Genomic DNA, 20,293 nt, shown 5'->3' with positions numbered 1-20,293 from the left:
CATGATAATTCTAGGTGTAAAATGACTGTGTGTGTGAATGTACATAATGAGCCTACCAATATTTGAATTAACTATTAATTGCTGGCATGTAGTCTAAAGCGCTTAAAGGTCAAAAAACAAAAAAGCGCTTTGAAAGTGTAGTCTGCTTACCATTTGGAAAAGAAAGGGGGAAAGAAAATCCCGTTCATGTGCAAGCCTTCACTTTACCACCAGGTGGTGGATATTCCAAAATGGGACACTCGTACAGGGGGAAGGGAATGCACAAGCACATGTTTTCCTCCTCCTCCTATGAATAGTATGACTGTGAGCAGAGGCAGTCCGGAAACATTCAGCAGTTTGGCATGCACTGCTTAGCTGCATTGTTACAGCATTCTCTCTGGCAAGAGGACAGGAGGCCATGCATAAACATACAAGGGGAAAAGGGAAGATAATGGTGCCCAGCTATTTTTAAGAGTTAAAACTGACTTTTTCCCCCCACTGCCAAACAGTGTCTCGCTTTGATTTGGAGAGTACGGCAACTTCTCTGAGTATCTATAATATCATTCAGCATTTCTTTGTTTTTTTTTTCAAGATAAAGCATTTTTTCAAACATGGGCTGCTCCTCATCCAGTGCACAGACTGTTGACCAAGAGAAAAGGCCAGGAACAAAACCAGAGGAGAGCAATGGAGACACACTGGGTGAGTAGAGATCACTCATTTTGCTCAAAAGTGTCAATAATCCTTGTGTGATGTTTAACAGGTGAGCATGCATCTAGACTGTTTCTCAAGCTATACAATCATCAGAGTTACTTTTATTTGTTGAAGTTTGCAGAAAGTGGTGTGTCTCCTGGTCTTTCCAGTACACTGTGTGCTTTCTCACTCTACTGTGCTGCACAGCCCACTGTACTGTAGGTCCTCATAGAGAAAACTATTTAGCTAACTGTCAACTGTTTGCTGAAAAGAACCTGACCTTTATTTTTCACCAGTCATTTCAAGCTTTATGAACAGTAACTTGTTAATAAACATTGTAAATTGACTGGGATGAATTACTTATCAAAATCAGATTTGAGAAGGAGCAGTCATGTATGGTGTTTCATATCCCTTCATCATCCAATAAAGCTAATTTTATGTTTGCATGTTTTCATGAACATTATTGACTGAACTACACTAGCCATTGCCCTGTGTGACAGCCAGTTGGGAGTGTACAGCAGTATATCTGCAGCATGAGGTAAACGTTGCAACTAAACCTGTTAGTCACTATACTGAAGTTTGACTTGTGACTTGAGAAAAGACAAAAGCAGGGTGGTAGTGTGCATCTTTTCCCACACTCACTCATGCACATAGCGTGAGGTAACTTCATGAATAATTTTCTAAGGTAGATAGAGTATGGCAGGACAAGATTTTTTCTATAGAGATTCGTTTACAGTGCTAAGTGTTATATAATGAATATATACAAAATGCTGAAGTGAGACTGCAAGGCCTGGCTCTGAAACAATTTTGCATCTTAAGATTGCCTTGCTCTACTTGTAACTACTACGGTTTATTTAGCTCTACACATTGACTTTGTGTTAAAGCTCCTGTAAGTGACCAACATAAGGCCTAGTAAACATTGTAACGATAACTGTCTATTCAGGGCCTAACTTACTGGCACATATCTATGTCGTACCAAGCACAGCTGCATTTAGAGTGTGTGTCCCCTTTATCTCCACATACAAATATTAAAGGGCAGTTACTTTAATATAGCTACACTATGCTTTGTAATGTATGTGGTGGGGTATTGTCTTCTCAGGCAGTCAATATGGTCACCTGGAGAAGCCTGGGTCCCTTATCAACCTCTTACATCATCCAATAAGAAAGCAGTTATTGTACTCTTTTGTCAGAAGGGCTTCTCTTAAAGTGGCTGAGTGGTCTAAATCATTCAGCACAATCATGCAGTCTGTACAACCAAACAGTGCAAACCATGCAAGCCAAGCTGCTACCGGTCCCATCCCTGTTTATCCCCCTTCTAGTCTCTGTGGTTTTTTTCCAACCATGGCTCTGTTTTGACTGGGATCTCTGTCATTTCTGGCTGCTAAATCATGTAGACACACCAGCCATCCATGTCTGGAGTGGCTGACTGTCCCTACCCAGACACACATACCCATTCTTTAAAACTCAGTCCTGCTGTGCAGACAGAAGCTTTGTATTTGTTATGATAGTTCGGGGATTAAGAAAAGAACACCGGTGACTAATGACTTCTGCTTTTACAATTCTAACACTTCACTACATTTGGGTTGCAAGGCTTTCACTTTCCCTTCCACCAATCAATCTTATCTCCTTTCACCACCTCTGAAAAACATGTCAAATCATGTAGTGTCCTATCTTTTCCATCCATTCTGCTTTTGGTTTGCTCTATTTTGTAACAAAGTAAAACACTGTTGAGGATAACTGTTTAAAATTTGCCTTATGTTGTAGTAATGCCTGTATTTGACATATGGAGACTTAGTCCCAGACATAGACTTTTACTATCCTAGCATACTATTGTTCCTCATCAACTGTATCTTCACACAAGGGCAGATTTCTTCATCACAACTGCAGATGTAAGAGGGGGTGTTAGGATATAGTTAAGAGGGAGTGCGTTAAGAAGTGTACCATTTTATCATGTTTTACAAAGTGTGCTTTAAAATGTGACAAGGGTTGAAAAATGAGGGAATGTATTGGCTAAGCCTTTATATTTGTAGATTGATTTTAGTTTAGTCTAATTAAGTAACACACAGGGGCAGTAGATAAAAAGATTTACAAAAAACGGTGTGCTTGTCTGTCACAGGTATTAAGCACCTTTTTTGTTCTCTATACTGACAGCTGTTAGAAATGTCTTCACAGGAGAAGCCAAAGCCATTGAGGACCAAATGCAGTTGCCGGTGCAGACTACCCTACCAGAGGATCTTCAACCAGGTAGTGATGACGAGGCAGAAGATGTGTTAGCAGCCCTGGAGGCTAAGGAAGATCTAAAATCAGGGGTCGACTTTGTCCCTGTGACTGAGCCTCAGCAAGAGCCTGTTGTCACTGTAGATTCCACTACAGAGGCTGCATCTCCGGCTGAAAACTCTACAGAACCTGGGGCTGTTTCAGTGGTAGTTGAGGATCTACCCATCATGGAAGAACCTGCCCCTGTTGAAACTATTGATACTGAAGCCACTCCCAAAGTGGAAGTCTTGGTTGAGTCTATTGAAGAGGTCTCCTCAGTGGAATCAATTGTAGATATACAGGCAGATCCCCATGCTGTTCTTGAGGAGACGACTGCTGGGAAAGCTGAGGCCTCTTCGGAAATTGACCCCCCTGCTGTTGAACCTGTAATATCTGAGCCAACAGAAGCTCCAGTGGCAGAAGAAAAAGCAGCAGCTTCAGCAACTGAGGCCCAAGCCAAAGAGATTGCTCATGTAGAAGCAGAGGCTCCAACTGACAATGCCGTGTTTGTAGCCCTGGAGGCTAAGGAGGATCTTAACTCAGGGGTAGAGCTTCTCCCTGTACCTGAGCCTCAGCAAGAGCCTGTTGCCACCGCAGATTTCACTACAGAGGCTGCATTTCTAGCTGAAGCCTCCGACAAACCTGGGGCTGTTTTAGTGGTAGTTGAGGATCTACCTGTTATGGAAGAACCTTCCCCTACTGAACCTGAAACCATAGCAACTGAGGCCCCTGTCAAAGTGGTTGCTCCTGTAGAAGCAGAGGCTCCAACTGACAATGCTGCTGTTGATACTTCTCCAACAGCACCTTGTGAATCAACTGAAGCTCAAGCTCCAGCACAAAGTGATGCTTCAGCAATGGTTGAGCCAGCAGCCCTAGGTGAAGGTGTAGCACCACAGGAAGTTTTAACAGAGAATGAACTCTCAGATCATGTACAGTTGGAAGATTCTGTAATAGATACGAATATTGCTGTTGCAACAATTCCAGAGATGCCCCCTCTATCTCCAGAGGCCCAAACTGAGACTCAGACCTCTACTGAAGACACAACAGTGTCTTCTGTGGCTCCAGCCATCACTTCCTCAACAACAGAGGTACTCTGCCACAGTGAAGGTCCTCTTGAGGTTGTATCCACAGTAGCAGACTCTGTTGCACCTTCAGCTTCTGTTTCCAGCCCCTTACTTGAAGGTATGCAATTACTTTCCTACATTTATTGTCCATTAGTCAGTAATTACACCTAGTTTTCTGCATTGTTGATACAATTACACAATACTCTTATAACAAATACTCACGTCAGTGATTGAAATACAATTAAAACTCCAAAACAGAATCTTGCCAACTATTTATAACAGGCATTTATTGGTGTTCTAAATATCACAATTGGCACAGAGCAGTGTAGTGATCCTTCATCAATACTGACTGCTGGGGAATGACTATAGTGAGATTTTCTTAAGCTGGGAGACATTTTTGAGGAGAGTACTGTATGTCTTGCATGGTTAATGACAAAGTGCCTAATTTGATTATACACAAAACTGGTTCCTAAAAAAACTATAATTCAAACATTAAGGCATCATATCTTATTTAACCTGTTTGTTAGGGAATGCTTGAGAAACTCATGACAAACTGGGGACTCTGGGGCTGACATTCTTCGGGTATAGAATAGGTCAAACAATTCAGGGTTGCCACTGGCAAAAATAGATACAGAATCGAAGCAAATACACTCTGTTACTTAGTATGGCCAAAGCAGTTTTACAAAAGTAACATTTTATACAGTATGTACTGCAATAAACAATTCTAGACTTTCTTCCATTGTACTCCTGTGAATGATTGAAGCTGACATGATATACAGGATATTTTTGGTCTGTGAGACTGAAAGATAGTGTCATAAGAGTGAGAGAGAAAACAGGCACACACTCTCAGAGGGAACATGAAGGCTTGTCTTGACTGTGTAAGTAGGAGTATGTCAGCGCAACATGTCCAGCCACGCAACCTTGCCCTAAGGCTTAGAGTTACATAAGACAAGCACAAGTAAATTATCCTACCATTTTGACCTGTCTTCTACTCATTGTTTATTATTGCAGGAGCAATTCCATGGCTCATTATAGAAAAATCATAAAATGATCATGTGTGTCTTCAAGTCAGTGTTTCCTCAGTAGTGAAGCTGATGTGAGTAATACAAACACTGACAAAGCAGCAATTTACACAACTACCATATTATGTCGAATTTGAAAATTCCGCAAAGAACAGTAGCTCTCCTAAAAAGATTTGTTGAGCACATGTATTTACTGTTATTATTGGAAAAGAAATAAGTAAATGTGCTTAAAAAATTACGTTAGTTAATTCTAAAGTTTATTTACATCCTCTCACGAGATGTGCAGTAACTAGTGCCCCTTTTAAAGAGAAGAGTTTGGTTTGCAACAGCCTGCACCCCCATCTTGACTGTCAGAGAACATAAAGTACTTTAAGGGAGAGAGGGGAGGCCCCTCCATGCAGCACGTGTCTGGTGTCGAAGGCACATTGCATAACTCTTATGAGGGTTTGTCTGTGGAAGCTATGCTGTGTGCATGCCAGACCAATTACCTTGCATTTTTTTAAAAGTATGTGTTTGTAAGTGCATGTCAATGCTTAGAGGCCATGCAGGTAACTCAATGGTCAACCAGTTTAGCAGCACAATATGTGGTTAAGAGGGAATGTTTGCTCTTCACTTTTCCTCTGTGGCATTGAATGAGGTGTGTATTTTGTTTGTTGTTGCTAACTCAACAAGACAGGCTTAAGTTGGCTTGTATGGTGGGAAAAATGTCACATTTTAATTTCTTCTCAAATTTATTTGTGTGCAGTTGTGCCTGAGGCCTCACAGGATACAGAGAGAGAAAAAGCAAAAAAGGAGGACTAAATTGGTAAGTTCACAACCACAAGCCACAATGTTATATATATTTTCATCAATTGGCTTTATACAGTAAATGGCTTGACATTTACTAAATTACAATCTACTGATAACAAACTGAAACTCTAAATATTTGGTATAAATCTCTGAATCTTAAATGATGTAATGCAACTGTGAACTCTGACTATATATAGAATAAAAGATAGAATATTTTGATGGAAATTATGTATATAATTAAAACATTTTTATATTTATGAACTAAAAGTCTGAGAATATGGAATGAAAACTGACATCATCAATAAACTGGCACCGTCTTGTGTTTGAGGGGTAATATTATTCCGCACTCCTGCAAGAAGTGCCACTATGAATAAGTAAGCGTGGCAGCAATCCTAATTAATGAAGAGGTAGTTAACGCCATGACTTATGCCTATGCTGACCGAAATAATTCAAGAAACAGCGTTCAACACTACTTTACTGAAGAATAAATTCATTTACTGTTTGATTGTGGAACCAGGGCAGTGAACGCCACAGATTTGCAGCACATCAAGCACACACGCCTGTCACATTCAAAACAGCCCCTATCTACAATCTTTACAATCATTGACATATACTACATTAGACACCATTCAGACAGACAAAATGCATACAGGACTCACTGTTATTATTTTTATTGTTGTATAACATGACAACCAGAGATGAAAAATGAAAAATCATTTCTATTGAAACTCTTTAATCCTTTTTTTCTTTTTCAGAGAGAGGAGCCTCACCAAAGATGAAAATCCCTTTAGCTACCAGCAACTGGAAGAAAAAATACAAACACAAGAATTCTGTATTATAATTGTCATTTTTAAGAAACTCTACAACAGATTCACTGCCTTGTTTATCTATAATTTTCCTACATTTGAAGTAAACGGAGACTTAACATGTGTCCACATAGTCAGGCCTTTGCAAAACAGGTACTATTAAATCACTGACATTCCACTAATTTGGTCCAGTTCTCTGTAAACTCTGTGAACTTCTGTAGCAGTGTGATATTCTGTAAAGGATGCATACTTAATATATTCTTCACTATTTATAGTAGCTGCTTTTGTGGAATACAAGCCAAATAAAAATGTGAAAGTAAACGCTGTTAGGGCACAAAAACATCCACGTAAGTGATGAACCGAATCTACATTCATGACAGCTTTATTACTTCTTTTTTTTTATAGTTTATTAAACAGATTTTGAAGATGCAAGGTTTTTATTTGTCACACACTCATACAGATGTGCAGTGAAATGTAAAATATGCAAAATGATGACATTAATGGTTATATTTAAAGGTTTTGACCATGAGAAATTCTGACATAAATTCAGAAGTTGGTTTGTTTTTACACAAATTTTAATTGCAGCCTTTCTTGAAACATTTCCTGCATTGAAGGGGAAAACTGGGTAACAAAAGGTGCTGATATGAGTAAGAGAATTGTTTTGTTTTCAGACAAATTATTAATATTTGTTTTGGTGAGGAGGGAAAAAAGGCACAGTGCATGGAAAGATTACTTATGACAGAATCATTGCAAGGTGTAGGATATGAATGCGCTAAGCAATGATACTATGCCACCTTTAGCAACTACTTGTGCCTTACTGTTCAAAACAATTGCTTTGCCTTAAAGTTCATACAATGATTTACTTTAAAATTAAAGTTTGAACCCTTTACTGGGCCTGATACCATGTGAACAATATGTCTTTTTTTACTTGAGTGCATAATATACAATAGAGCATAGCAAAAGATTACCTAGACATGAGTTTAGATATTTAGTTCTACTCTCCCGTTTAAAAAGTAGTTTGGATATAATTTTGTGTATGACGTTATGGATGTTTGGGAAGATTGTTCTGATGTTTGATGTCTTTTTCCACTTATTTCCTTCATATATATTATATCTTTTTATTATTTTTCTGAGCCGTGTTTAGTTCTACAAGAGAATAGAGTTATACATGCTAATAAATGTTCTTTTTTCACAATGAAATGGGTCTGTTTCTTCCTGAATGGAAAGATGAATACAGTAAAAACACACACACACTGTGAAGTGTTTACCAGGCATCTCGATGGCCTGGTAAAAAAATGATGAAAAAAATAATGAAGGTCTAAAGCTCCCTGACTTTACACCCTTGTACGCATTTGTCTTTCTGTGTTTTGTTTTAAAAGCTGTATGAATGTGTGAATATTATTTGTGTGAATGTGTTTGTCTTTTTTACATTGAGTCTTTGGTTAAATTTCATAAATAACATGTTTTGTAAATGCAGAAAACACCCATTACAGCCCAGCAATCGAACAGAAATAGGTTTGTCATTGTGTTCTAAAGAATAATCACATAAATAACACCTAAGGGAATAAAACCCTAAACATCTACAGTCAATGGTAATCGCTGGGGTTCACACCCCAACACAATAGGTGGCGGTAGTGCGCCTTGAAGCTGATAAACAGAAACAAAGAAGAAGCACAAAAAACGCCCACGGGCCATATTTGGTAGTTGAACTTCCTTCCGCTTTCTCCACGTTTGTAATGCAGACACACCTGCACATGGCAGCGTACTGGTAAAAGTCAAATCATTTAACGTTTCATCTTGAAACATTTTTCTGAATTACAATAATAATGTAGAAGTGAGTATATGCCTCTGGCCACTCATTGATTGAATATGTTGTATTTGTGTTTTTCTTGTAAATTAAGGAACGAAACAACTTATCGTGAGTTTACGTAGCAAGCTAGCCAATATTAGCAATAGAGAGTATTGTTCATGTTGGTGTTTTTAGTGCCAGCTTTACGTATAGCAACGTTTAGATTCATAGCCTTTGTCATGTCTCTTACTATTTTCTTAGAAAATGTCTTCAGCTAAAGCGAAGATGCGGGAGAAGAAGATGAGACATCAGCCCACCAGTGTTCAGTATTCATCTTGTAACACTCAAAACGGAGGAGACACTCAGGTCTCAGGTACCTTGTCAACTCGTATTTGTTATCGTCCCATGTTGAGGCTGCATGCATCCTCTTCACTCCTGTATAGCATGTCTGTATTGTCAGCAAATGAAGCTCGTAATCCTTGTCCCGCCTGTCTCCCATCAGTGCGTGTATTCATGTGTTTTTCAGTTGTTATGATATACAAACACATTGTTGAATTGCATGACATAGTATTAGACAAAAAAAATTAAGTGACAGAGGGACGCTGTAGGCATCACATTTCTGTTGTGGAATCAGTTGTAAGCGTTCTTTGAAATAATATTCATTTGTTCTCATTTATTTTATTAATTGCTGAAACTAAACAAATATATCTAAAGAATGTCTATTTAAGGTGAGCTAAGATAATTAGGAAAACTTCAGTTGAGAAGCAACTTAAAACCCGAAACCCCTTTGTTTTTGTTTTTTGGTAATGCTTTGTTTTGAAATCCGAAATACAGATGCAAATTTAAATTATCCTGGTTAGTAAACCATGCATGAACTTGCCTGTGATGGCCTATAGTGACAAAATAAAAATCTTTCCAAAGGTCGAAGTTGTAACGAAGGTCCACCTGGCCCATCAACAAAAAAGCCAAAGAACCCTCACCAACAGACTGGATGGGCCTGTGGACACCAGAAAGATGGTGGAGGCTATGCCAATGACATGCCAAAGGCCATAACAGGTGAATACATTTTTGATAGTTTTCAGATTTCTCTTGGTAATGTATCGAGATGGGTTTTGTGTTGAAGGATTCACAACAACCCTCATAATTGCCCATTGAGCTATACTTTCTTCAAATGAGCAGCTGATGCAAATAACAAAACAAAAATTTCAATCACAGATGTGGACATTATCAATGCACCGTTCACCTTGTAAGATGAGCATCTCATCTCTGTTGAGTGAGAAAGGCAAGTGTCAGTGCCATGTAGAGCCCCCTCCTTTCCGTTGACGCAAGCGACAGAGGGGAAAATGGAAACAGGGCGCCGGAATAAAAACGGTGCACTGTCATTTGCAGGCAGTTTGGACTCTCCAGTAGGAAACAATAGAAACAATGGCGTACGATGCTGTCAGGACAGGTTGTCAGTTTTCTTATCTGTAAAAATGAGATTCAGCCTTTCCAGTTTTTTGTCATAGTTAAAATAGTTTGTCAAATATTGAACAATGTTTACAACATCTCTAAATAAATGATAAGAAAAGTGATGTTTTTTTGAGGGGACCCAATGCAGTCATGTGGTTCTGTAGTCCTTCAGTGAGCATTACATTAGGTCCAACTCATGTTGGAAAAAAGTTCCATGTCCAAGAATAATGTACCATGACAGTCAGATTTTATATTAACTGCTCTCTTACTTCCAACCTCACTCAGGCGGAGCTTTTGCCAGGGCCAGGGCTGCTGAGGTAAGTACCATGTTGAAAGCTGTTAACAGAACAACTGGAAGATGGCATGTGTTTGGATCCCTGCCTAAACACATGAGGAGACGTGCCATGAGCCACAATACAAAGCGGCTTCCTCGCAGATTGAGAGACAGAGCTATCCGAATGGTAAGGTTTTGATTTTTTTTTTTCCTTCAAGCATGTTAAATTCACAGTTGCTGACCTGTTTCAGTTGTGCCTTGCTCTGTGCCTCTGGTATGTTCAAGGACATTTCTTTGTCCTCCCCCTTTTCTCTTTCAGCGAGAGAGGAGCCTCCAGGCTGGATCGAAGAAGGAACCAGCTAAAAACAAGAGTCGCAAGGCCCGCCGGCGGCATGGAAACATGCTGCTGGAGTTCAACCGTCGTCAGAGAAAAAATGTGTGGCTGGAGACTCACATTTGGCATGCAAAGCGCTTTATTATGGTTAAAAAGTGGGGTTACTGCCTTGGGGATAGACCCACAAACAAATGCTATCGTCCTTGCTACAGGGCAATGGACAGGCACTGCCTCCTACAGGTAACCATTAGACTTGGATTGTTTTGTTTCATTTATGTGAACATTTTTTTGTTTTAATTAAGGAGATTACTCTGCAATAAAAGTTTGAGTGTCATTTCAGGACCATTCCTACTACTGCTGCATAGAGCTACAGGGAGAGGAGCACACACTTCTGGCTTCTCTGTCACGGTTGACAAGCAAGGAGGCTGGTAAGAAATTCCTCGACAGAACCACAAACGATTATTTTGTCCTAATTCACTAAGTGATATCTGAAACTGGCCATTAACTTAGTTTCCTATTTGTCCTGTCAGATTTTTTTATTATTACTTTATGTACTGTTTGGTGATTCATTCTAATCAAACAATCTATTTCAAACGATATGGAAAGTATAACTTTGATTTAACTACCTTGATACAAGTTGAAATGTTTACGTTTAGTTTGAATAACAGGAGCAATACAGTATGTATGTGTTGCATGTTTCCAGGCCCTACATTTGCAGCAGCAATGACTCTGTCAGGGCAAAGACAGGGTAGTGTGGTGGTGTATAGAGCAGGACATTACCCCTTGCATCCTCTGGGCCCTGTGACCTTTCTCTGGAGACCACAGATACAGGGTTCAACCAACAGGCAGTTGTGGATCTGGGCTCATCCTACAATTAAAAAGGTATAGTGTGTGTATAAGGGATTTAACAATTAGTCATTGACTATTTGACCTTAAGAAAATTAATGTTGTGGCATTAAGTGTTCTGGCAAAAAGAGTTGGCAATACTGGTAACTTATGTTATTGCATGCATTTTGCAGGACCTGCTTCTTGAACTACAGGCAGTGTGCCAGTGTTGTGAGGCAGTAGTTCCTTCAGTTAGTCTTGTGTGGACCCCTGCTGAGGTTGTTCCCACCCCAGAATGTGAGCAGAAGCCTAATGAGACTCCTGAAGCCAAGCAGATAAGTGGAACAAAAAGAAAGAAAACTTGTAAAGATGTAACTGGACCTCCAACCAAAAAGATCATTGGAGATGGAACTAGATCTCCCACTACACCGATTACCTGGAAGTCCAGCTCCACTGGAGTCATTATAAAGTGAGTTTTATTTTTAATTTCATTGTGATTCAAAATAAATAAAGTGTTTACATAAATATTTTTTACCCGTAAGGGTTTATGGGAATAACCGACCTGTTTCCATAGAAGTTTTGGCAGAAAGTTAAATGAAATGGGATGAAACATTGAAATTATGAGTAATTAAAATGGGCAAAGATATATGAAATCTGACTCAGAAAATGTCATTGCTTTTTAAAAATGTTAATAATCAACACTGATAAAAAATATGACGTAATAAAAATATATTACCCCATCCAAACTGACTTCCCTTTATCTAGTACACGGAGGCGTGGCCTCAATAGACCTGCAGAAATTAGAAGCTGTGTGCAAGATATGGAAGAATAGCATAGATATTTGAGTGTACTTTTATGCAAAAACACATTTTTCCCCCAACTATGTTTAAGTTCCCTGTTAAGGGGCCAACCTTCAATTTTGTAAATTCCCAGTTTATTCCTGTTTATTCTAATAAATTCCCATTAATTCTCATGGAAAGATTCAAACTTCAAAAATTCCCTGAATTTTGCAACCCTATTTGTTGCACAGTCCCGATGCTGTCATCAAATTAAAAATGGGCATACATACACTGCTTAAAAACATAAAGGGAACACTTAAACAACACAAGGTAATTCCAGGTCAATCTCACTTCTGTGAAATCAAACTGTCCACTTAGGAAGCAACACTGATTGTCAATCAATTTCACATGCTGTTGTACAAACAGAATAGACAACAGGTAGAAATTATAGCCAATTAGCAAGACACCCCCAATAAAGGAGTGGTTCTACAGGTGGTGACCCCAGACCACTTCTCATCTCCGATGCTTTCTAGCTGATGTTCTGGTCACTTTTGAATGCTTTCACTCTCGTGGCATCATGAGACGGAGTCCACGACCGACACAAGTTGCTCAGGTAGTGCAGCTCATCCAGGATTGCACATCAATGCGAGTTGTGGCAGGAAGGTTTGCTGCGTCTGTCCGCGTAGTGTCCAGAGCATGGAGGCGCTACCAGGAGACAGGCCAGTACATCAGGAGACGTGGAGGAGGCCATAGAAGGGCAACAAACCAGCAGCAGGACCGCTACCTCCGCCTTTGTGTAAGGAGGGACAGGAGGGGACAGGAGGAGCACTGCCAGAGCCCTGCGAAAATTTGCCAGAGAATACCAAGATTGGCATATTCTCCACTTGCGCCCTGTGCTCTTCACAGATGAAAGCAGGTTCACACTGAGCACATGTGACAGATGTGACAGAGTCTGGAGATGCCGTAGAGAACGTTCTGCTGCCTGCAACATCCTCCAGAATGACCGTTTTGGTGATGGGTCATTAATAGTGTGGGTTGGCATTTCTTTAGGGGGCCGCACAGCCCTCCGTGTGCTCCCTACAGGTAGCCTGACTGCCATTAGGTACTGAGATGACATCCTTAGACCCCTTTTGAGACCATATGCTGGTGCGGTTGGCCCTGGGTTCCTGCTAATGCGAGACAATGCTAGACCTCATGCGGCTGGAGGCTGTCAGCAGTTCTTGTATATCAAGTATTGATGCTATGGACTGACCCGCCCGTTCTCCAGACCTGAATCCAATTGAGCACATCTGGGACATCATGTCTCGCTCCATCCACCAACGCGACAATGCTCCTCAGACTGTCCATCCACCTCATCAGAAGCATGCCCACGTGTTGTAGGAGGTCATACAGGCACGTGGGGGCCACACACTACTGAGCCTCATTTTGACTTATTTTAAATTTGATTTCCATTGATAATTATTGTGATTTTGTTGTCAGCACATTCTACTTTGTAAAGAACAAAATATTTAATAATACTTCACTCGTTCAGGTCTAGTATGTGTAATTTTAGTGTTGCCTTTTAATTTTTTGAGCAGTGTATTTCTCCTCAAAATACAATGACATTTTCTTATTATAATGTGATGTATTCTTTGTGCTGTCTTCCATTGCATATGGGGCTCAAGTGTTGAAGTCACCACGTTCTGTTTATTTTTTACAGTTTCCCAACTTATTTAGGAAACATGTATTTAAGTTGAAATGTTTGCAACTCACTTGTATCTGTTTCAGTGATCTCACTATGGAGATGCTACGTTTTCGTCTGATTGGACCACAGTCTCTCACGGTTCTTGCAGAAACTTTGGAAACTGCTGCGGATTGTGATGTAAGAATTGAAGTCTAAGCAACGTGATGAGCAGAGTAAATTTAATTCTAAAAGTGATTTGTTTTGTTTTTAAGGAAATGAATAAATCTAAGCCCTCCTCCACCTGTTGGTCTGAGCAATGCAAAGATGAGAGGAAAAGGAGTCTACATCAAGAACAAAGTGATATCTATCACTTACTTAAAGGTGAATTATTATTTAAATCTCAATTAGTGCATAACCAATGCTGGTGTTGCTATCTAAGAATTGACTATGCGTGGTTACTGTTTGTAGTGTTAATATGGTTAAAACCTTGACTGAAGTAAACAAGCATGCACCAGTAAACCAACTCTAAGATGTCTGATTCTCTTGCAGCTTGTTCTACAGTGATGCCTATTTGCGATGGTATCATTGTAACAAAGGTGCTGCAGCATGTCTACATTTGCAAAAAAAAATGATTGTAATTGCATAAATTATAATGGAGAAATATAAGTTTATACACATTTGGTCTGTAGATATATTGTATTTTAAAATTAAATGTGCGTTGTTTGATTTAAAGCACCAATCTGGCCAATTTGGTATGAGATCTATATTTCTGTTGTGTTCCTGAATCTACACATTTAATAAATTTCCTGCTTCACAGAACCTTTACCTTTTACCTTTACCTTTAAATGGGGTAAAATAAGCTAGTGTTTAGAGCGAGTGATATTTTTATTTCTGTCCAATTGATGACAAAATTGCATTCCTTGTTCTTCACTGTTCAATGACATCTATCTATCTATCAAGAAATGATGAAATATTCCTTATTTTGGCAGATAAATTATCTGAACCGATGTATAAAATGCCTCCTTTTTTTGAAAGACTCAAGAAATGCAGAGGACACGTTTTCTTTATTACCTGGCTCTTTTTTTCTGCACGTTGTTTGGGTTTGTTTGTCTGTTTGTTTCTAACTGTACAATTCATACAGGCATCCATTTGACTGGAGAGGTCCCCCCAGGCACTGTGCTGGGCCTAACCTTAGAAGACCCCAGGCTGACTCTACCAACAAAGAAAGTTGTAGCGTTGCCACTTGTAAAGCAAACACAAGGTAAACCCTGACCTACCAGACAGAATTTAGGGGATTATACCGGTAAGTATAATTGAATTCATCAAACATTCCAGGCTCGATTCATTCAACAACTGCTATCATAGATAGATAGTTATTTTTAAGGAGTCCTGCAGATGATGACACAGCAGCCGTGTTTGAACCTTTAAATAGGAATCAGCTTAATCAGTTTTTCTATCTGGTACTGAGGTTGTTTCAATGAGTGCTTAACTGGTTCTGTGCTCTAGGGGGCCTCTGCTTGGTGTAATGCAGATGTTCCAGGTTCGAATCCTGGCAGGACCTTGTACTCCAAACACACCTCCAGTGACAGATGAAAGCCGATTCAGTGCCCATGAATAGGAACTCAAAAGATAAGGGCTTGACCTTAAAACTCCTACATCTCGTATTTATTACAGTTTTAAATGAAAATATGCTCAAGTCCTTAATTTAGTTGTATTCCCCTTTTTCAATTTACTTAATCATTCCAAAATCCAGTCATTCTTGTAAATATAAAATTGCATTTTAGTAATAAAACCGTATGCGTATACAGTATGCATTTCATAATTCCTCATACATTACTACTTAAATACACTTACCTCAGGTTGTGGGACAAATGAACATATTTTAATTGTTAGAAAACTATTTGAAAACATACGGGTTTGAATGTGAAAGCAGCTTGATCGGCATTAGTTACCATCCCATCCATTATAATCGAGGCCTGGCATTTATTTTTCTGAGTGACTATTAATTTGATGATGAAAATCTCTTTCTCACTCTGTTGATAGTGATTTGAGAGATAATCATTTTGCATTGCTGCTTAGAGGAAAGTTTACTCAGAGATTAAACCAAAATTATAGGCTGAAGAATTTGTGAGGAAAAAGCAAGTTTTAGGGTTAGGGTGTGTGCAAAAACTGTTTATTGACACTGTTAAGGCTCATACCTACTTGCTTGTAAGACAAGTATACTCAGGGCTTTAGAATGATTGATTAATCCATTCGGTTGAACAGCTTTATTATCAAACCAGATTTTTTTTAACATGACTCAGTTTCAATAAAGATATACTTCACTTTTCTGTGTGGACAAGAAGCACAACCAATATTTACATTTTAAACTGGCAAAGCTGCAACCCTAATTATCATTTAAATGTCATATTTTGTACCTAATGTTGAAGCCAGTGACTTTGGCGTATGTTATGCAGTCTTTCATTTTCTATATTATTTTAGGGTATGAAAAATTTCCTCCACCTAGACAGTAACCATACAAATTAAAAATGGAGGTGTTTCATCTAAGGGTGATTATTGGTGTGTTCCTTTTGGATAATTTATGTATAGCAAGTTTCATAATTGACTCTTGATGCTGATCATACAGGAGCATACTGTGTGTGATGTTCGTTTCAGAGTTGGAGGAGAAGAGAAGGGAGCTGATGTTAAAAGGAGTACCAAAACACTGCTGTCAGAGTTACCTGTGGGAGAAGTCAGTCCGGGACGAAGTCACTGAAAACAAGATATCAGAACAGGCAGCTTCTCATTTTCCTACTACCAGAAATATCTGTAAAAAAGCAACTTTTAGTAATTGTTACAAACACTATATGCAGTTCAAGTCATTTTTTTTCTCTTAATCTTACATTTCTTGTACATCTCTTGCTAGCTATTGGCCTTCCTCTTCATCTGTTTATCATCCACAGGAGTTGAACAGAAGAAGAAGTGACATGCTGGTCCCAGGTTCTAGGCTGACCCCCACTCACCTGCAGAGCAGAATCCCCATTCTACTCATACATCAGCCTGGCAAGCATGTGGGATGTGAGATGAGGTCGTGGGGTGCTGGATGGGACCTGCTGCTTCCTAAAGGATGGGGCATGGCTTTCTGGGTTCCACTTGTAGGTTTTTAATGAAATGTCCCTTCATAAGCTTTTTATTTCTGTTGAAGTAGCATGGATCATGCTGAGTAGTGAGTTTGGATTTTTAACTGTGGATAAAATACCTTTTAAAAATGTGTCTGATTCTGAGAATTTGCTGCCTACTTAAGATGTAAGTTTAAAACCATCAACATTTTATATTTTGTTGTACATATTTTTGAAAGAATGATTCAGTTTGTCAGCTTCATAATATAATAGATTCTAAAATGCTTTATTAGTTTTCTTGGTAGGATCTGGGAGAGACAAATTTACTCAAACACTGGTCTTTCAGTGAGAGGGTGCAAAGATTCTGTGTTTACAGTGAGTCAGTTTGATAAACCATTTTTCATTATTTGGATGCTTTAGGGTAGTTCATTTACTTTCAAGAAGCAAATATGTAAATTTAAAGTGTAAGGTACAGCAAAAGCCTTTTTGTTGCCCTTATGACAAGTTCCTTATATCCAGTGTTGACTGTTGTGCGCATTGTTTCTGTCTTCTAGGTGTACAGAGGAGTTCGCATCGGAGGGCTGAACATGAGTCTGAAACACTCTCAGATAAAGGGAGTTCCCCACTTCCCACATGATTACCCAGATTGCCCTGCAGGCGTGGTTTTTCAGGAAGAGCAGGAGGCAGAGCTCCTGGACATGTTTAAAAGGTCAGCCCAAGTCTAAACAAGAAAAATGACCAAAAACAGTGATGGTTGAACCTGATGATTGAAAACACATTCAATTAACTTATATTATAATGAAACTGTGAGATAATCAACTATGAAAATACAACATTCAAGATTTGTATCAGCATGGCCAAAAAGAAATAAAGCATTTTGCTGCTCTTCCCTTATTAACTGCTAATATTCATCATTTGTTAAATAACATGACAGGGCTGCCCAAATAGTTGCACAAAGATTTGATTCTTTAATCTTTTTATAGGCGTCCGCCAGCCAAAAGGAACAATTACATTAAACATGGCTGTCTGGCTCCATTCAGTTGCCCCTGGCAACAGCTGGCAGAGGAATGGGAGCTTATTACAATGGAACCGGGAGAGAAGAAAGACGGTCAGATCAAAACAGCAACAGAGTCTGACAAGGTGGCTGGGGAGGAGCTGACTTCACATACAGCTGTCACTATTGCAAGGTCTCTTAGCTTTGTCAGTGTACTGAGGTAAATGTTACTTTACTTTTTCTACTTGATGTTTCTATAGTAATTCTTTCTTCTTTTTTTTCCAATTTTTGCAATCTCACTTTCATTTATTGTTAAAAAAAAACATCCCCCCTGCAGTTTTACTCTAAGGTAATTTTAGTAAAACTTAAACCAGACCCTTAATTGTGCAAAGTTCCTAATTACAACAATCATGTATATTTTGACAGATTTTTTGTTTCTTGTTTCATCACTTCCTTTTTGCTTTTTAGCATTAAGATTTAGACATTCTTTATAATAAAATCGTTTTTGCTTCAAGAAAACCATTTCTTCTTTATTTATTAAATTGTCATTAATGAATAATGGCTGCTTTTATGCTTTTTAGGAATAGAAAGTCCCTGAGACTGCTTTCTGGTTGGTGCACACCTACAACATCCAAAGGTCAAAGGCTGTGCCGTGTTGGCAAAGAGCAGCACCTCAACCATTCTGCTCTGATGTCGTTTCTCACAGCACACAGAATGAGTCTTGTGTGGGTACGCCTTTCTATGCTGTCCAAGGGCAAACCAGAGCCCCATGCCATGATTTGTGCACCAACTGCAGAGGACCTGCAGCTCCTGTACAAAGGATCCTGCAGCAGTGGCCCCCAGGAGTCCCCACACGGAGACCACTTTAAACGCAGAATCAAACACAAAAAGAAGGACCCAAGAAAATCTGCTACAACCTTTTTGTCATCTGAAAGTGAAATGTCACACATTCTCTCTGGCTCAGAACCAAAGCCCTCCACTTCTGAACAGCAAAAAACCTCCCATTCTTCCTCAGACCTCATCTTTGGGCTGTGGCCAGACCCTCTGCCGAGAGTCATCTCTCACTGCTCTCGGTTGACTTTAGGCTGGGCCACTCAAGGTGACTTCTCCCTGTCTGTAGGCTGTGGGGAGGCTCTGGGGTTTGTCTGTGTTGCTGGACTCCTTAAAACCCTCTTAAACCAACCGATGGAACACAGAGGAATGTTGCTACTGCGCAACCCTACTTCCCTGCACTACCGTTTTGTAAAATTAACCATAGAGGTCTGACTAAAACATGTGAACATGCATAGCTTAAATTTCTGGTAAAGAGAGAATGATTGACTCTACTTCTGTCCACCAAAGATCATAAATTCTGTTTATAAGTTACACGATGGGTCAATCAATAAGTGATCACAGTGCCTTGATAACTCCCAGCTTGGGTTGTGCCACAATCAACTGTGTTGTACCTAACTGAATGCATGATGAAAAACTAATTTGTCTTGTGGTACTGTCATTGAAAATACTGTTATTTGCACAGACACCCTCAGTTCATTTGAAAAAAGTTTGGAGTTCACATTTATTGTTACTTCTCAGAAAGAGCATTTATCTTTTTCACATCAATAAATGTGCATTGAATCATCTATTGTCATTACTTAATTTCAGACCCGTAGATCCATGTATAGATAGTGATCACATTAATGGCCTGTGATGGGTCGCTGTGGCTCAGTTGGTAGTTATAATTTTTTAAAAGGAAGGTCGAGGGTTTGATCCCCAGCTCCTGCAACATTTCCGATGTGTCCTTGGGCAAGACACTTAGCCCGAAGTTTCTCATCCCACTTCGTCGGTGGAGTATGAATGGGATTCGTTACTTTTGACGGTTTCACTATATAGCAACCGCTGCCATCAGTGTGAATGGGTGTGACATGGTGTAAAAGCGCTTTGAGAGAAGTTTAACAATTTACTATGATGAAAGCCTTTGCAATTTCTGTCTCATCAACAAAAGGGACAAAGTCTGAATCATGCTTAGTCTAGAGATTGGTCTGCAGGACAATGTCAGTGGAACAGAGATCTTGCTCAGCTCACTTGTTTTTCGAGCAGCATGGTTTTTTCCCCCGTTCTCTGCTTGCACTATCAGTTTTCAAAATAACTAAAATAACGTTCAGTATGTTGAATTAAATTATCTACACAGATTAAAGCCGCCAATAACTAAGCAAAGCAGGTGAAACTAGATCAGCGAGAATTTTCAGGTACCAATCTGAACTCTAAAGCAAAAAAAATAAATCTGGATCAAACTTTTTACCATTTAAATACATCGGTTGAGTCGATTAGTTGTCTTAGAAGTCTTTTTTATCAACTGAGGATCTAAAATGAATCTAATTGGTAATGTAACATCCCTCTTTACCTGAGACAAAAACACTAGAGGTATATGCTTCTAATAATTCAATTTAGTCCCATTAACTGATTTGGAACTACGATCAGGGTAGTATGTTTCAAAATGGCT

General features: G+C 39.2%; 2 protein-coding genes across 4 annotated transcripts; both read left to right on the top strand.

Annotated features, from left to right (window-relative positions):
- Positions 1 to 317: 317 nt before the first annotated feature.
- Positions 318 to 7,799, top strand: LOC306823401 (uncharacterized protein). 2 transcript variants are annotated; one of them, XM_079342889.1, is made up of 4 exons: positions 318 to 678; positions 2,842 to 4,107; positions 5,757 to 5,816; positions 6,556 to 7,799. In XM_079342889.1, exons 1-3 carry the CDS (start codon positions 591 to 593, stop codon positions 5,810 to 5,812), a joined length of 1,410 nt encoding a protein of 469 aa, XP_079199015.1. In that variant the 5' UTR covers positions 318 to 590; the 3' UTR covers positions 5,813 to 5,816; positions 6,556 to 7,799. The 2 variants fall into 2 exon arrangements, with proteins under 2 accessions (XP_079199015.1, XP_079199014.1); XM_079342888.1 differs by having other exon boundaries at positions 2,821 to 4,107.
- A 495-nt stretch (positions 7,800 to 8,294) lies between these two features.
- On the top strand, positions 8,295 to 19,393 carry pop1 (POP1 homolog, ribonuclease P/MRP subunit). 2 transcript variants are annotated; one of them, XM_079343116.1, is made up of 16 exons: positions 8,295 to 8,374; positions 8,657 to 8,768; positions 9,317 to 9,451; positions 10,133 to 10,308; positions 10,441 to 10,695; positions 10,796 to 10,883; positions 11,159 to 11,337; positions 11,475 to 11,749; positions 13,827 to 13,920; positions 13,995 to 14,103; positions 14,864 to 14,983; positions 16,378 to 16,496; positions 16,665 to 16,856; positions 17,375 to 17,529; positions 17,804 to 18,034; positions 18,396 to 19,393. In XM_079343116.1, exons 2-16 carry the CDS (start codon positions 8,660 to 8,662, stop codon positions 19,078 to 19,080), a joined length of 2,922 nt encoding a protein of 973 aa, XP_079199242.1. In that variant the 5' UTR covers positions 8,295 to 8,374; positions 8,657 to 8,659; the 3' UTR covers positions 19,081 to 19,393. The 2 variants fall into 2 exon arrangements, with proteins under 2 accessions (XP_079199242.1, XP_079199243.1); XM_079343117.1 differs by having other exon boundaries at positions 8,344 to 8,440.
- Positions 19,394 to 20,293: the final 900 nt, after the last annotated feature.

The sequence above is a fragment of the Symphodus melops genome (assembly GCF_947650265.1).
Source record: "Symphodus melops genome assembly, chromosome: 5".
Classification (NCBI taxonomy): domain Eukaryota; kingdom Metazoa; phylum Chordata; class Actinopteri; order Labriformes; family Labridae; genus Symphodus; species Symphodus melops.
Note: the sequence above shows the minus strand (reverse complement) of the source record. Positions and strands in the feature narration are given on the sequence as shown.